At 34.1% G+C, this 16,421-nt stretch overlaps 1 protein-coding gene across 1 annotated transcript in view; it reads left to right on the plus strand.

The window, feature by feature from the left end:
- The window catches only part of BRIP1 (BRCA1 interacting helicase 1), a 132,754-nt gene that overhangs the window by 84,531 nt on the left and 31,802 nt on the right, over nt 1-16,421 (plus strand). The window contains 2 exon segments of the mRNA XM_064494993.1: nt 10,093-10,252; nt 11,260-11,381. Of these exon segments, the coding sequence (XP_064351063.1) occupies nt 10,093-10,252; nt 11,260-11,381 (282 nt within the window).

The following is a 16,421-nucleotide window of genomic DNA, read 5'->3' on the forward strand; positions in this document are numbered from 1 at the left end:
TTTTTTCAAATAGTTTAATAGTTCAGGTCTTACACTTAAGTTTTTGATAATTTTGAGTTAATTTATATATAGTAGGTAAGGTTTAACTTTTTTTTTTTTTAATATGTTCTATCCAGTTTTCCCAGCATCATTTGTTGAAAAGATTCCTTTTCCTCATCGAATGGTCTTGGCACCCTGATTGAAAATCAGGTGACCATATATGCAAGGGCTTATTTCTGGGCTCCCTATTCTATTCCATTAGTCTATATGTCTGTCCTTATGCCAGTAGAACACTGATTGCTGTATCTTTGTAGTAAGTTTTGAAATTAAGAAAAGTGAGTCCTCCAACTTTGTTCTTTTTCTTTCAAGATTGTTTTGGCTATTTGGGATCCCTTTTGATTCCATATGAATTTTAATACGAGTTTTTCTTAGGGAACCCTCCTACACTGCTGGTGAGAATGTAGTTTGATGCAGCTATTATGGAAAACAATATAGAGATTCCTCAGAAAAACAAAATAGACTTACCCTATGATTGAGCAATCCCACTCCTGGGCATATATTTGGAGGGAACTCTAATTCAAAAAGATACATGCACCCCAGTGTTCACACAGCACTGTTTACAATAGCCAAGACATGGAAGCAACCTAAATGACCATTTACAGATGACTGGATAAAGATGCTGTGGTATATTTATGGAATACTACTCAGCAATAAAATAATGCTGTTTATAGCAACGTGGATGGGCCTGAGATCGGCATTCTAAGTGAAGTAAGCCCGAAAGAGAAAGAAAAATACCATATGATATCACTTATATGTGGAACCTGAAAAAGAAAAAGAGAAAAAAAGAGACCCCTAATACACACACATACAAAAGAAACAGACTTGCAGACATTGTAAACAATCTATGGTTACTGGGGAAAGGGGATGGGAAGAGATAAATTTGGAAGTTTGAGATTTGCAAATGTTAACCACTATATATAAAAATAGATAAAAAACAAATTTCTTCTGTATAGCACAGGGAAACATATTCAATATCTTGTAATAACCTTTAATGAAAAAGAATATGAAAATGAAAATATGTGTATATATATATATATATATATGCATGACAGGGACATTATGCTGTGCACCAGAAATTGACACATTGTAACTGACTCTACTTCAATTAAAAAAAGATAAATTTTTCTTGTTCTGCAAAAAAAAAAAAAAAGATTTTGTTAAGGATTGTACTGAATCTGTAAATTGATTAAGTTATTATTGTCACATTAATAATGTTAAATGTTCCAGTACATGAACATTGGATGTCTGTCCATTTATTTATGTTTCTTTCATTTCTTTCATCAGTTTTTTAGTTTTCAGTGTACAAATATTTCACCCCTTGGTTAAAATTATTCCTAAATATTCTATTCTTTGTGATGATATTGTGAATGGAATTGTATTCTTAGAAATTTCCTTTTATGGTTGTTCATTGTTAGTATATAGAAATGAGCCAATTTTTGCATACTGATTTTGTATACTGCAACTTTACTGATTTCATTTATTAGCTCTAACAAATGTTTTTGGTTTGTGACGTGTATGTGTGTTTGGTGGGGGATTAGGTTTTTCTAGATTTAAGACCATGTCATCTGTGAACAGATAGTTTTACTTCTTCTTTTCCAATTTGGATACCTTTTATTTCTTTTTCATGCCTAATTGCTCTGTTTAATTGAAGTGGCACAATTGGGGCATCTTTGTTCCTGATTTTAGGAGAAAAGCTTTCAGCTGTTTATCACAGAGTATAATATTAGAAGTGGGCTTTTCATATATGACCTTTAGTATGTTTAGAAAGCTTCCTTCCCTTCCTAGTTTGACTGTTTTTATCATGAAAAGGTATTGAATTTTGTCAAATGATTTTTTGCATCAATTAAGATGTTCATGTATTTTTTTCCTTCATTCTATTAATGTTGTGTATTACATTGATGGATTTTCATATGTTGAACAACTCTTGCATTCCAGGAGGAAATCCCAATTGGTCATGATGTATAATACTTTTGGTATGTTGCTGCATTTTGTTTGCTAGTATATGTTGAGGATTTTTGCATCAATATTTATAAAGAATAGTAGTCTGTAGTTTCTTGGACTTCAGTGTTTTTATCTGCCTTTGGTATCAGGGCAATGCTGGCCTCTAGAATGAGTTAGGAAATGTTCTCTCTTCATCAGTTTTTTGGTTCAGTGTGAAAAGGATTGATATTAATTCTTTTTAATATTAGATGGAATTCATCAGTGAAGCCATCTGGTCTAGGGCTTTTCTTTGCTGAAAGGTTTTTGATTACTGATTTAATCTCTACTTGTGTAAGTCAATTCATATTTTCTGTTCATAATTCGGTGTTCTAAGAATTTTATTTTTAAAAATTTATTATGTTAAAATTTTTTATACAATTTATAAAGATTACACTCCATTTACAGTTACTTAAAATATTAGCTGCAGTCCCCGACGATTCAGTTTTTGTATGTTGTGTGTTTCTAGGAATTTAGTCATTACATACCAGTTTGGTGCAGTTATTCATAGTATGGAAATCTTTTTTATTTTTGTAAAATTTCTACTTTCTTGTGTAGTTTAAATAATTTGAAGCTGCTTTTTTTTTTTTTTCTTAGTCAGGTTAGCTAAAGATTTGTTAATTTTGTTGATCTTCAAAAAACACACTTTCATTTCTCTGTTTTGTTCTATTCTCTATTTCATTTATTTATGCTCTGGTGAATTTTTCAACTCAATTATCATATTCTTTAGCTCCAAAATTTGTTTGGTTCTTTTTTATATTTTCTATCTCTTTTTTGAAATTCTCATTTTGTTCATGTATCATTTTCCTGAGCTTGTTGAGAATCTTTATGATGGTTATTTTGAATTCTTTGTCAGGTAATTCATATGCCTCCATTTCTATATGGTTGGTTCCTGGAGTTTATTTTGTTCCTTTGATTGGGCCATTTTCCCTAGTTTCTTTGTGTTTCATGTAACTTTGTGTTTGTATCTACCCATCTGAAAAAATAGCCACTTCTCTCAGTCTTTTATGGACTGGCTCTGTACAGGGAAATATCTTCACCATTCAGCTCAGCTACAGATTCTGGCGGCTTCTCAAACTTTTTCTGTGGGTGTGCCTTCTCTTGACTTGTGTGTGTAAGTTCCTAATTAGAAGGATTTTCCAGTTTCTGTTTTTCAAGAGCTCATAAGTTTTCCTTCCCTCTGGTTTTGGTTAGCAGTACTACAAGTTCTCTGGAGCTGCTGCAAGCCACCCAGCTCTCTTTTGCTCTCAGCAGCCTTTTAGAATATGCCAGGTCTCATCAGCTCTCGGAGTTGGACAAGACAGTCCCTCACACAGTACCCCAAAAGCTGGAATGTTGTACGTACTCCATTCTTCTCCCTTCCAAGGTAGATTGGCCTCTGTCTGTTAGTCCTCTGGAGTAGCAAGCGAGCTGCCTGGCTCTCCTTTATTCTCAGTGGCCCCTTGGCATCTAGCGTATGCAGGCTATTGTCAGTACTCTGAGATATGTGACACAGAAACTAGTCTCTCAGCTCCCTGAAAAAGTTGAACATTGGACATATGGTCCAATAATTTCTCTCCTCAGGGAGAAACTGGGAGTTGAGGGGTTTATCACAGTAGTTAATTGCTGAGCCAGAGAAAGAGACTATGGCTAATCTAAACCTTTGCCTTTGTACTCAGAGGCCTCCAACCTGGCACCATTTCCTGTCAGTGCATAGATTCAGGCAAGACAGAAACCAGTCCCCTGGGCAACCGCCCTGAAAGTCTGCACATTAAATGTGTATTTCAGTCTTCTTTTAACCCCCTCAGGGAGAATCTTGGAATTGGAATTTTTCTCCCAATTGCACTATGCTGAGCTAGGGGGAGGGACTAAGGGAAAGGTTATGCCACGAATTTTCCTACCATCTTCAATGCAGCTTGTTTCATATTCATCTGGGAAGCAAGAGCCTCTTAACTGTTTTCTGGATTTCTCACAACAGTAATTGGTCCATGTGTTGTGGTTGAATCAGTGTTTCCATGGAGGCAAGGAGGGTCTGTTGACTCACCCTTTATTGAATTTTTAAAGTGGAGATGTGAGTAGATGAAGTGGTAAGATTTGTATTTTGAAAATATTGCTCTGGGCTGAGATGTAAAGACCTGGGAGTGATAGATAAGAAAGAGGAAATCGAGTTAGGAAACTGTTGGAGTAATTCTTCAGGGGATTATGACAGCTTGGATTGAAGTGGTGGCTTTGGATATGGAGAGAGATTTGGAAGACAGACATCAACAGGGTTTGGTAATAGATTGAATATAGGTGATGAGGGGGAGAGGGAGTTGTTTAGGATGACTCAGTGTTCTAGTAAAGGCAACTCAGTGAATGCTGATGTCCTTTGTTGATAATAAACACTGGAATATTATAAATCTGGTCTTGTATGAGACGTTTCAGGTGCCTTTGAGATTTTTAATTGGTGAATTTTATCAGGCCATTGGACCTATGAGTATAGCATGCAGAGGAACAATCTGGGCTATAAATATGAATTTTGAAGTTTCAGGCCATACTTATTCTGCATCTTTAGGAATGTAGTATTCTCTCAACATAATATGAGGGCCATGAAGGTAGGGACTTTCTCTGTGATGTTCTCTGCTTTATTCTTAGATTTCTGATGCTGTTTCTGGAACATTGTAGGGATTAATATTTTTGTTTTTATTTGTTTTCTTCATCCTCTATTCCTGCTGTCCTGGTATTACTAATAGCATTCACAAGAAATGCATATTTCACATTTATATAAGGTCACATGTAATATATATTTGAATTATGAAGTGTATTAATAAAATGAAAACATCAAAACTGTCACTTGAGAACTAAATATTGTTAAACCCATCTGGATACCCCTTCAAGTTCCCATCACTTTGCTCACCCTTACAGAGTTAATAATGGTCATGAAGTTTATAATTATCATTCTTTCTTTTTTTAAGTGACTTTACCACATACATGTTTCACAAAACAAATATATTCCTAAATTATATGTTACTTAGTTTTGCTTTTTTCTGAGTTTTTAAAAAATTGTGTATAATTTTTACCATTAATTTGTTTTTTTACTAATCCACAACAGTTCTTTTCATTGCTTTTTATAATCTGTTGTATGACTCTAACACAATTTACATATTACCTTTAGTAAATATTTTGATTATTTCTAATTTTATTTGTTTTTATGTTCTGTTGTTTAAATAATGCTGCTGTTGACATTCTGTAGAAAATGACAAGCTGATTCTAAAATTCATACGGAAAAGCAAAGGACCTAGAATAGCTAAAATGTTTCAAAGTAATTTTTTTTTTCCATTTTGTTTTCCTCTTGAACCTAGAATTTGTATGGAATTTTTTTTCTGATCTCTGTGTAGATAAATTTATTTCATTTGGATGTAAGTGACCTTTCTGTTAATATCTGTTTTCAGTGAATCTGTATATGATTCCAGATTTTTAAAATTTATTGATACGTCCTTTGTGAATTTATACATATTGCTCCATGGTTGAAAAGAATTATTATTTTCCATTCAGCACCAAATTTTCTACATATACTAGAGTAAGGTTGATGATTCTTACAAGTTTAAATCTTCTATACTCATACTAATTTCATCTAATTCATCTGTAGATATCTTAGAGAGGTATGAAGTCCTCTATGGTATTTAGGGAATTGCTCAGTTTATCATTGTATTTCTTACCTTTTTTTCTTTCCATATTTTCAGACTGTGTCTTAAATGCATTAAGATTCATGATTGCGATTCTTTTTGGTAGGTGCACTTTTTATGTATATGGAATGTACACCTATCGTTTTCTTTTTTTTTTTAAAGCTTTTTGCTTTGAAGTCTATTTTTTATGACTGTCATACACTTGATTTCTTTTGATAAGTATATTCCTTGCATATCTTTTTTCATATCTTCATCATTTTCAAGAAATCTTTGTGGTATAATTTTGTGTCTCTATTGATAAACAACATATAGCTGGTTTTCTTTTTTATCTTGCCTCTCCTTTCCTTCTTCCCTCCCTTTCTTCCAAACAATCTGATTGTCTCATTTTTAATAAATGAATTAAATTTGTGTTTGCTTTGATTTTAGGCATATTTGGACTTATTTTCTATTTATTTTGTGTTTTCTTTTACTTCTTTTCCCTTCTTGTTTATCTTATTCTATTGGCTTGGGTTTTTGTCCTTTCCTCCCCGTTAGTGGTTTGGAAGTTGTATATCCTATTTATCATTGATTTAATAAAATATCTTTACTGTGATACAATTTGCATATCATACGGCTCACTTATTTTAAAGTGTACAATTCGGTGGTTTTTTAAATTAGATTCACGAAGTTCTATAACTCATCACTAATTTTAGAACATTTTCATTACTCTTCAAAGAAGAGTGATGCTCATTAATCCCCTGTCTTCCTTCAAACTTTCTCCCTTCCCCAGCCCCAGGCAACCTCTAATTTACTTTTGTCTCTATACATTTGCCTATTTTGGAACTCTCATATAAATGGAATTATATATGTAGTCTTTTCTGTCTGGCTTCTTTCACTTTGTATGTTGTTTTCAGAGTACATCCCGGTTGTAGCATGCATCCGTACTTCATTTTTATGGCCAAATAATATTACACTGTATGAATATACCATATTTTACGTAGCCATTAATCAGTTGAAAGATACTTGGATTTTTCTACTTGTTGGATGTTATGAATAAGGCTGCTGTGAACACTCATGTATAAATTTTTGTGTGGACATTTTTTCATTTCTCTTGGGAATTTAATTATGAGTGTAATTGCTGGGTCATATGGTAGCTCTATGTTTAACCTTTTGAAGAAGTGCCAGACTTTTTTCAAAGCACCTGCACCATTTTGTATTCCTACCACAGCGTATGAGATTTCCAATTTCTCCATTTTCTCACTAACACATTAAGAATAGGTAACAACTGAAGAGCAAGTTGCTGAACAAGAGTTCCCCTAGTCATAATCAACACTTTGTCCCTTGCTGCCTCAGCTTTGCTTGAGTTGCCCAAACTATAACTCTGAATCTGGCTGTAAATGGTATGACACTTTGGAAAGGCTAATTGATGTCAGATTGCATGAAATTTTTCTTGAAAAAAATTAGCTTAATAACTTCTTAGCTATGTTTGGATAATTAAAATAGTTCTTCCTTTTTATTAAACTAAATTTGGATGATTTCTATATAGGGAAAACATTTTGTCCAAGTTATAAAATTTGCATTAGCGAAAAATTTTTCAGCTCTAATGCAAACCTAGAAGAAGTAGCTTGTTTTTGTATGCCCCACCTTTCTCCTTTTTGTTCTCTCCTAATTACAATCTTATATGTAAGTATTATGCCCTGACAGTTCAGTTTTAAAAATGTAATAGAATTAAAGAACTTTAAAGCTTAAAGACCCAGTAACGTGATGATTTAATTTATATTTGCTATAAATGTTTTTTAATTAAAAAAAATTTTATTCATTTATTTATTTGTTTGGTTTTTTGGAGGGGGGTAATTAAGTTTGTTTATTTATTTGTTTCTTTGTTTGTTTTTGGAGAAAGTACTGGGGATTAAAGCCAGGACCTCATGCATGCGAAACATGCACTCTACCACTTAAGCTATACCCTCCCCCCATAAATGTTTTTTTTTAAATGATTAATAGTGCATATTGTTCTTTTTAATTGTGATATTCACGATTTATTTATGAACCTGTGGCCATTTTCATTATCCATAAATTTCTGAGGTTCTTAGAATCCAAAACCAGTAAATAAAATGTCTTTTTTCTTCATCCATTAAAACAAATTTTGAAACATTGCATATATCATACCTACTTTAAAATTTTCTAAGCTTTTGTAAACTCAAAGTTAGATGTTTTCTACATCATGTACAACTTTGATGTTTGGAATTCTATTCTGTATAATGGGAAAAAAAATCCCTGCTGGATTTCTTTGGGGGGGAATTTTATATTTTGAACCAATTACTTTGTTATTTCTCAGACTTCCTTTCTTAAGTAGATTTTATGGAATAAATTTTGGAATCATCAGCTTAATGGTCTTCCTTAAGTAAAATGTGAAATATTTCTCTAGATCTTGAATGTTCAAAGCCTATAGTATAGGAAGTTGTTATTATCTCAGACTCAAGGAATCAGAGATGAAATGTTACCTGTGTTGTAAGAATCAACAGTTATGCAAATTCATGACACATTTCATCTGGGTTTATAGAAAGTAATCTATTTTTCTGAACATTATTGACTTTATAGTAGTCTTGTCCTTTCAATTGAAGCTACAGTGTGACTCTCAGACATGTACTGTAGGTAGCTCTGTATACTTCCAGGAGTTTTAATACTTTCTAGCACTGGTGAGAAACTTTGAAGTGCACATTCAAAAAGCAAATTTTAATAGCCAACTGTTGAGGCACTCAAAATAAAAAAAGATTTTAAAATGATTAATAGCCCTATTTTTTTAACCTGTTAGTAAAGTGTTTTGGGGAATTTTTTATATTTATGGATCCAGATATCCTGATCACTGCATAATACGCAATGAACTATTTTCCTAATTAGCGATTTTTCTTAGTCTATTCTGTCTGCTGTAACAAAACACCACAGACCTGGTAGCTTGGAAACAATGGAAATTAATTTGTCACAGCTCTGGAGGCTGCAAGTCTGAAACTAGGGTGCCAGCATGGTTGGGTGAGGGCCCTCTTCCTATCGGAAGCCAGTGTCTTCTTGCTGTGTCCACAGGTGGTAGACAGGGCAAGTGAGCTCTGTGGGATCTCTTTTATGAGAGCGCTAGTCCCAGTTGTGAAGGCCCCACCCTCATGACCTAATCACCTCTCAGAGGCTTTCATCTTCAGGGATTAGGATTACAACATAGAAATTTTTGAGGGACCCAACATTTAGACCATAGTAGTGATTTAAAAAAAACTGTTTTGTGATCTCATTGTTTCTGAAAATAGATAAGGTAAAATTCTGAGGAAATAAGCCATCACAAAAATGAGTTTTTGTTCTCTAGAGAATTTGGAGTAATTTCTTGGTGCTTGCCGATATTAACAGTAACTGGTCTATATTGCATTGAACTCTGCATAAAACAAGTATGTAAAATAGTTCAATTTAAATTGTAATAATCTCAACTGGTTTTGTCTTTTTTATTTATTTCAGTTCTTATATTTATTGTTAATTTCTACTTTCTTTACATTTACTGTTTAATTTTCTAGCTTTTTAAAAAGAATGCTTAATTCAATTAGTTTCAAATTTTGTAAATAAACACATTTCAGGTTTTATAAGCATGTTTCTAAGTGTTGCCTTTACTGCATCCAGCATGTTTTGAATTATGGGTGCTTTTTAAAATCACTCATAGCTAAAAATTTAAGAATATAATCTTTAGTGTTGGGCTTGTATGTTTGTTTGATTTTTTCCCCACTAACTTTATATTATTGACTTTTAATCTAAAATTGCATTGTTGTTAGAATTGTAGTTAATCTGATAAAAATTCTTTGAAATTTATTGAAAGTCCTTTTGTAATCTAGCATGTGGTTTTTTTAAGTGTTCCATTTGTGCCTTTATATTTTCTACTTGTTGGCTGCCTGTCTCTGTTTATGTATTTACTTGATTCAGCTTATTTAATGATGATCAAATTTTCAAATGGCATAGATGCCTATGGGTGAGATAAAATGATCTTAAAGAATCTTCATTTAAAGAATCTTTAGTTAAGGATATTAAGACGTTCACCTTAGATTTAAAGAGATAGCTTAAAATTGATCAACTTTGACGGGAGTAATTTTTTTCCTGCTTTTGAAATCCCCAAGATAGCAATGATGGAAGTAGTAGCAGTAGCAGCAGTAACGTTAGTAGCAATAGTAATGTAGCAACATCCACAGCAGCTGACATTTATGGAGCTCTTATTGTGTGCCAGGCATCACTCAAAGCTTTCTAGACCGGTGAATGAATTTACCCACTTACAACTCTATGACATATAATTGTTTTCCTCATTTTATGTAATAAAACGCAGGAAGGTTAATATTCTTGCCATAGTCACATTGTAGTCACATTGTCTTTCAGCAAACCAAAGTAAGTTTTTCAGTTGGACAAAAAAGCTTTTTTTCTTTCCCCTTTTCAGTTATTAGAAAAGTTAAAAGAACGTTGGCTCTCCACTGGTTTATGGCATAATCTGGAGTTGGTGAAGACAGTCATCGTAGAACCACAGGGAGGAGAAAAAACTGATTTTGATGAATTACTTCAGGTGTACTATGATGCGATCAAGCACAAAGGAGAGAGAGGTAATTGGAGATTATTTGATGATCAATGAGAAAAAGATTTTTTTACCATAAGGTGGAAAAAGTTGGTGCTATTAGAATTTTGTGTTATCTTTTTTAAATGAATTGCAGTTAAGAGGAAAATTATATTTTATAATCCTATGTGAAAAAAAAGTGAAGAAATTCTTTTATTTGTAGTTGCTTTCTAAATATTTTCACTTGTGGGTGCCAGTTCAGTTTTAAGAAATGGCATGCATTCAGGTGTTATCCCATGGTCTTCTTTACACTACCTCATATATTTTGTGAAAGAAGGCAGGTAGAGTATGCATGAATATTTTTCTTACTAGCCAAATGAGCCCTACAGTTTGATTCAAATAATATACTTTATGCTTATATTTTATTACATAAGGTAAAATTGGGCTTTCAAGACATAACTGTAGGCTAAATTTCAAAGTTAGAAAATGCCCATAAAAAGTTTGGCAGGAAGGGCTAATAGTAATATTTTATGAACAATACAACAGCATAAAGATATAACAATTGTCCATATCCTTGTGTAGGAAGATTATACACAGAGTTCTGTGTATTTGTGTTTTAAATACTTTTCAATATAATATTGATTCAATGTGATATACAGTATAAATTAGAGTTATTTAAATCATTTTGAGAACTTTACATACAGATGGTAAAGGTAGTGATTTCAATTTCAATTATTTTAAAGATAAAAAAGCAGTTGGTTCACAATTGCTCAGTTCACATGCAAGTTACTACTTTGAGGTGGTTTTTCTGTGTAGTTTAACTGGGAGATACACAGTTTGTAAATTTGTTTACCATGCTGCAACTAAGTGCGATTTTGTTTCCCTTTACTTAAAGACACTGAACTATAAAAACTTTATCTTAATGATAGTTTTGAATTTTGATTCTTTTAAATTTTATAATTACTTAATAATCAGATATTTTCAAAATGACAAGAATAAGCAAGTTCTGGGAATTTTGAGTGTGCTTTTGAAATTGTTTATTTTCTGTTGCTTAAGATGGAGCCCTCCTGGTAGCAGTTTGTCGTGGTAAAGTGAGTGAGGGTCTGGATTTCTCAGATGATAATGCCCGTGCTGTCATAACAGTAGGAATTCCTTTCCCAAATGTGAAAGATCTACAGGTAGGTTGTCAAAACCTTAAGCAGTTTTATTTATCACAGAAGTTGTTGATTTTATGTAGAGTTAATTATACATTTTTCCTGTATCCTCAGACATTTTATTTTGATGCTTTGGTGACTTGGAATGAGTAAGAAAGGTTTAGTAGATGTGGGTTTACTTTATTTTTAACTTACACTGTCTTTTGCTCAATAATTTTTCTCAGTGTGGCCTGAGTCAGGAATATCCGTATCATCTGGGAACTTGATAGAAATATATATTTGTAGGGTCCATTCAGACCTACTGAGTCAGAAATTCTGGAGATAGAGCCCAGCAATTTGTGTTTTGTCAAACTCTTAGCCACAGACTGACAGGGACCCTCCCAGGGAATTGTAGGACCCTTTCTCTGTCTCTCTTCTTTCCAATGCCCTGCCCTGCCCTGCAGATTTCAGTGATCTTAGCTGCTTCAAGTTCTGATACCTTCCACTTCAGCTCAGCAGGACCCCCGTACTCTGTACTTCAGTGCTCTATGCTATGTATTGAAATTACACACAGGAAGAGAGCTGAGAATCATGGAGGTCGCATAACGGATTTCCCTTATCTCTGAGTTTACAGTTTTATGCTGCCTAGTGTCTACTCCCTGAAAGCAGTTGCTTTAACTGTTTTCTCCAGTGGGAAGGATATTTCTAAACCACTTATTCTGCCTTGGCCAGACACAGGAGTTTTGCTTCATTATCACTGATTGTTTGCTAAACATATTTGAAAAATTAGTTGTAGCGATAATTTGAAACCTAAGATGATGTCATCTTCATCAGGGAGGACTTTCTTTTACTTCCTGCAGGCATTTGAAGGTACTGGCAATCTGAGACCAAGACTTGAGGCCTTTCTGGCCGCTGAGCTGACTCCATTGTGTATAATCCAACAGGATACAACCTGTTAGGGTCTCATGCTAAAGCAAGAATCCTTTCCCTACGTAGTTATCTTCTTTATTGTTAATACTTTACTAGACACTGTGAATTATATAATATTAAAGGTAACAAACAGCATTTCTCTGGTTAGCTCCTACTTTTCCCTAACCTCTGGACCTTGTCAAAATTTCTGAAAGTCCTCGGGGATGTTTCACTGTCCAGCCTATGGTAACTCGGGTAGCTTCCACTGCCTTTCTCCAGTCACCAGCGCTACCACTGAGAGGGCTGCTGATGATTCCAGGGGCTCCTATTCTAGAATGGCTGATGTTGCCTCTGACTACTCCTACTGATGAAACAGTTGACGTCCACTCAAGAAAACTGTTTTGTTCCCCATCAGCAGCATTTGTGCTCCGTCCACGGAAGCTGAGTGCTGCTGAGTGCTGCTGAGTGCACTGCTGTTGGCGGTGGTACTGCCTTTTGTGATGGTGTATCATTTTACCTTGGCCCTATAGTATTGCACTAATGCTGCTCTGTTCAAGTAGAGAGAATTTCTTTCCCACACTTTCTACCACATGCTCTTCCTGTGTCTTAAATATAAATTTTTTTCCCCTAAAACTAGCTCTTTCAACTTTTGTTTATATCTTCTTTCTTTCCTGGACGTAAATATGAGTCATTGAGAGCTGGAAAAGGAGATAACTGTATGGCTAGTATCTCAGCTGTACTAAATATTACACTTACAAAGTAACAAGGCCTAAAACGATTCGCACTCATAATAGTGATTACATCTGAGAAGAGAAAGGAATCACATAGAGGGTAGTTATCAAAAGGGACTTTAGCTTTTTCTATAATGTTCGTTTTATTTTTTTAAAAGCTTCAAGAAAATATGATAAAAAGACAGATGTTTATTATTTTATTTTTTGAAAAATCCTTAAAATTAAATAAAGTGTTACTTGAGAAGAAAAAAAGATTACACTGACCTTCTATTTTCTCTGCTCTCTCTCCCAACAACTGTAATTCTGGGTATTATCTCACCAATCTTGGGTTTCTTAATGCTTTCTTTCCTTAGGCTAAGTTCTTTCCAGGCAACAACGTCTCAGTCTGTCATACCAAAAAAAGAAAAAAGATACCAGTGACCTGCTGTGACTTTCCTCAGCAATGGTCCTGCTTTTCATGGTTCTGCTTACCTGAATTCCAGTAGCTCTAGTTGTATGAAACAGCAAAATAACAGAAGCTTCAATGAAGTCTGCGTAGGGAGGAGGAGGCTGACTCTAAAGGAGTTTCCCTAGTGGTTCCCAAAAGGGCAAGTAGGGTAGACCCTAGAGTAATCCAAGCTTCAAGATCAAGGGACAGATAAAGAAGAAAAATCTGTACAGGAAACACCATTTGTAAGGGAAGTGTATTTCTTTTGCCATATGTCTGGATCAGTTCTTCCTGCCTAACGAACAATTCTAAAACCCACTGACTTAAAAGAACAATCATTTATTATGGGTCATGCATCTGTGAGGTTCGGGTGGGCAATAGGTGATTTCGCCTGGGCTCAGTCACCCTGCTGTGGTCTGACCAACATAGGTTGCGCTCAACTTGATCAGCCCTGCTCTACATGTATCTTATCCTTCATGGACCCACAGACCAGCCAAAACATGTTATCGTAATGACAGAAGTACAAGGGGGCAGGGTTGACTGTGCAAGTCTTTTCACATACCTGCTTATGTCACATCTACTCACATATCGCCCAAAGCATGTCACATGCACAAGCCCCAAATCAGCAGTGGTGGGAGGGGGGTGGTGAGTATTTTCCACCACAGATGGCACAGGGCTTAGAATAAGGACTCCTTTAGTCCTGCCTTTTTTTCCTTAACTAAAGGATTTTTTAAAGGATATTTATAAATCATTCATTCAAAAGACTGATATTTATAGGCTGATATTTAAATATTTATATGTAGTTTAATTCTTAAATATGTATACTTATATAGTTAAATATATTTATTATAATTATTAAATATATATAAATATTACTTAACGTAAAATTAAAATAAAACTGGAAAGTTAAATATATTTAATATGTTATCATAATATTTGGTTTTGTTGTTTGTTTTACTTGATGTTGTTATTAGGAAAAATAACAACCCTTCTTTCATAGATACTTTAATTAAGGCATGATAATGATAGTAAGCATTATTAGATGATAATGAATAGGACAGTAGTAAACATTAATATGACTTATAATAAGGCAGTACAGTATGTTACAATCATAAATCATTAAAGGAGTTACAGAAGGGAATGCTCAATTCCAGTATCATTTTACACTCTAATACATAGTAGAACATAATAAATGGAGAGGGTATCTTATTTTTATTATATTGGCTGTCACTCTATATTAGTATTCTATTGCTGTGTTACAAATGATCACAAACACAGTGGCTTAAAACAGCACACATTTCTTATTTCACAGTTTCTATGAGTTAGGATTCTGGACTTGCTTAGCTGGGTCCTCTGCTCAGGGTTCCACAAGGCTGCAGTCAGTGTGTTGGCTGGGCTGCATTCTCATCTGGATCTTGGGGTCTTCTTCCAAGCTCATTCTGGATGTTGGCAGAATTCAGGATACTATCTAGCTCTGATCTCCTAAGATGGAGTCATGTAACAACATAATCACAGGAGTAACCTCCTCATACCTTTGCCTTATAAAATATAACCTGATCAACAGAGTGACTGCCCCCTCACCCTTGCCATGTTCTGTTGGCTAGAAGCAAGTCGCAGGTTCTGCTCACATTCAGGGTGAGAGGATTATATAAGACCTGACTCTCTGGGAGTCACCTCAGGGTGTGCTTGCCATATTCTTGTTTTCTATAAAACGAAATGGTGAACTAAATGATTTCTGTTAATGGCTCTTCCAAACCTAAAATGATACTTCAAATTGCTGGGCCATAAATTAAGACTTCATAGTTTTCTTTTACATTAATATTCAGTCTATTGTGCAAAATAAGTAGAAGTTATTTATAAATGAAAACCTTAAATATGCTACCTTATGGAAATGAAACGATTTCTGTATTATTTTCTCTATAGTTTCATTTGAATTCGTATTTTAAAGAGTCAAGGTCAGTGTCTGAGTTAGAAAAGTGATTTGAGTAGGGGGAAGAGGGCAGTGACAATTTTACGATACTAAATTTTTTTCTTAAATTTGAGACAGATTATGGAAGTAAAAATTAAAATACAGTTTAAAATACTAACTTAAGACTCTTGTAGTCTCAACTGCAGAGTTTGGCTTTTAGAGAAGCAGGAAAATGTATGTTGGAGCCAAAAATATGACTTCTTTGGCTGTGACCAGGATTTCCTCTTCCCACCTTGGGGACTAGAAAATAGAGGTAGGAAAATTTCATTTTGGAGCCAAGTGTGACTTGTTTAGTTCAAGTCATAATTTATGGCACATACCTCAGGGACCTGAAAATAAAGAAACCCACTATGAAAGGTTGATAATGGGCCACTCTGAAGGGCAGGCATTAAGCTAACTTTCCCAGTGAGGATTTTTTTCACTTCCACCTTTCCCAGATGCTTCTGATCATTCTATAAGGACATACTTAATCGTGTAATAGCTAAAAAGAAAACTTTCTGTGCACTAAAGCAAAGTATTTGAGGGGCAGCAGAGTGAACCAAGGCCTTTATATGATTAGATGTTGGTGGAAAAATATAACTAAAAGAAAAGTTGTTTTATTTTAATGCAATTAAATCACAGTATAACAACACTGCCCTTTTAGTGGATATCTAAAGCAAATCCTTTGGCCAATTTGTACGATCTAAAGACTTAAACAGCCTTCAACTTTATAATTCAGGCATCCACATCTAAAATTGGTGGCATGGTCATAATTTGTGAGACATTATAAGGTACAGTATTTAGTTTTTAAAATTTCATTTTATTTGTATTTCTTAATATAGTTTAGTAGTATATAAAAATATTTTCCCTTCATGAGTATTATGCCTTTTCCTCTGAGGGAAAATTCGTAAAACCGTGGCATGTGCCTAAAAATTTTTACACATTAAAAATGGTCAAGTTGGTATCTTAGATTTCTGTAATTGGTTTAGTTGGTGTATTAATTATTATAAGAGCTCTTCTGATACATTAAGATAATACATTTTATGTTTCTGTGTTATTAATCTTTAGTA

Source organism: Camelus dromedarius, chromosome 16 (genome assembly GCF_036321535.1).
Source record: "Camelus dromedarius isolate mCamDro1 chromosome 16, mCamDro1.pat, whole genome shotgun sequence".
Taxonomy (NCBI): domain Eukaryota; kingdom Metazoa; phylum Chordata; class Mammalia; order Artiodactyla; family Camelidae; genus Camelus; species Camelus dromedarius.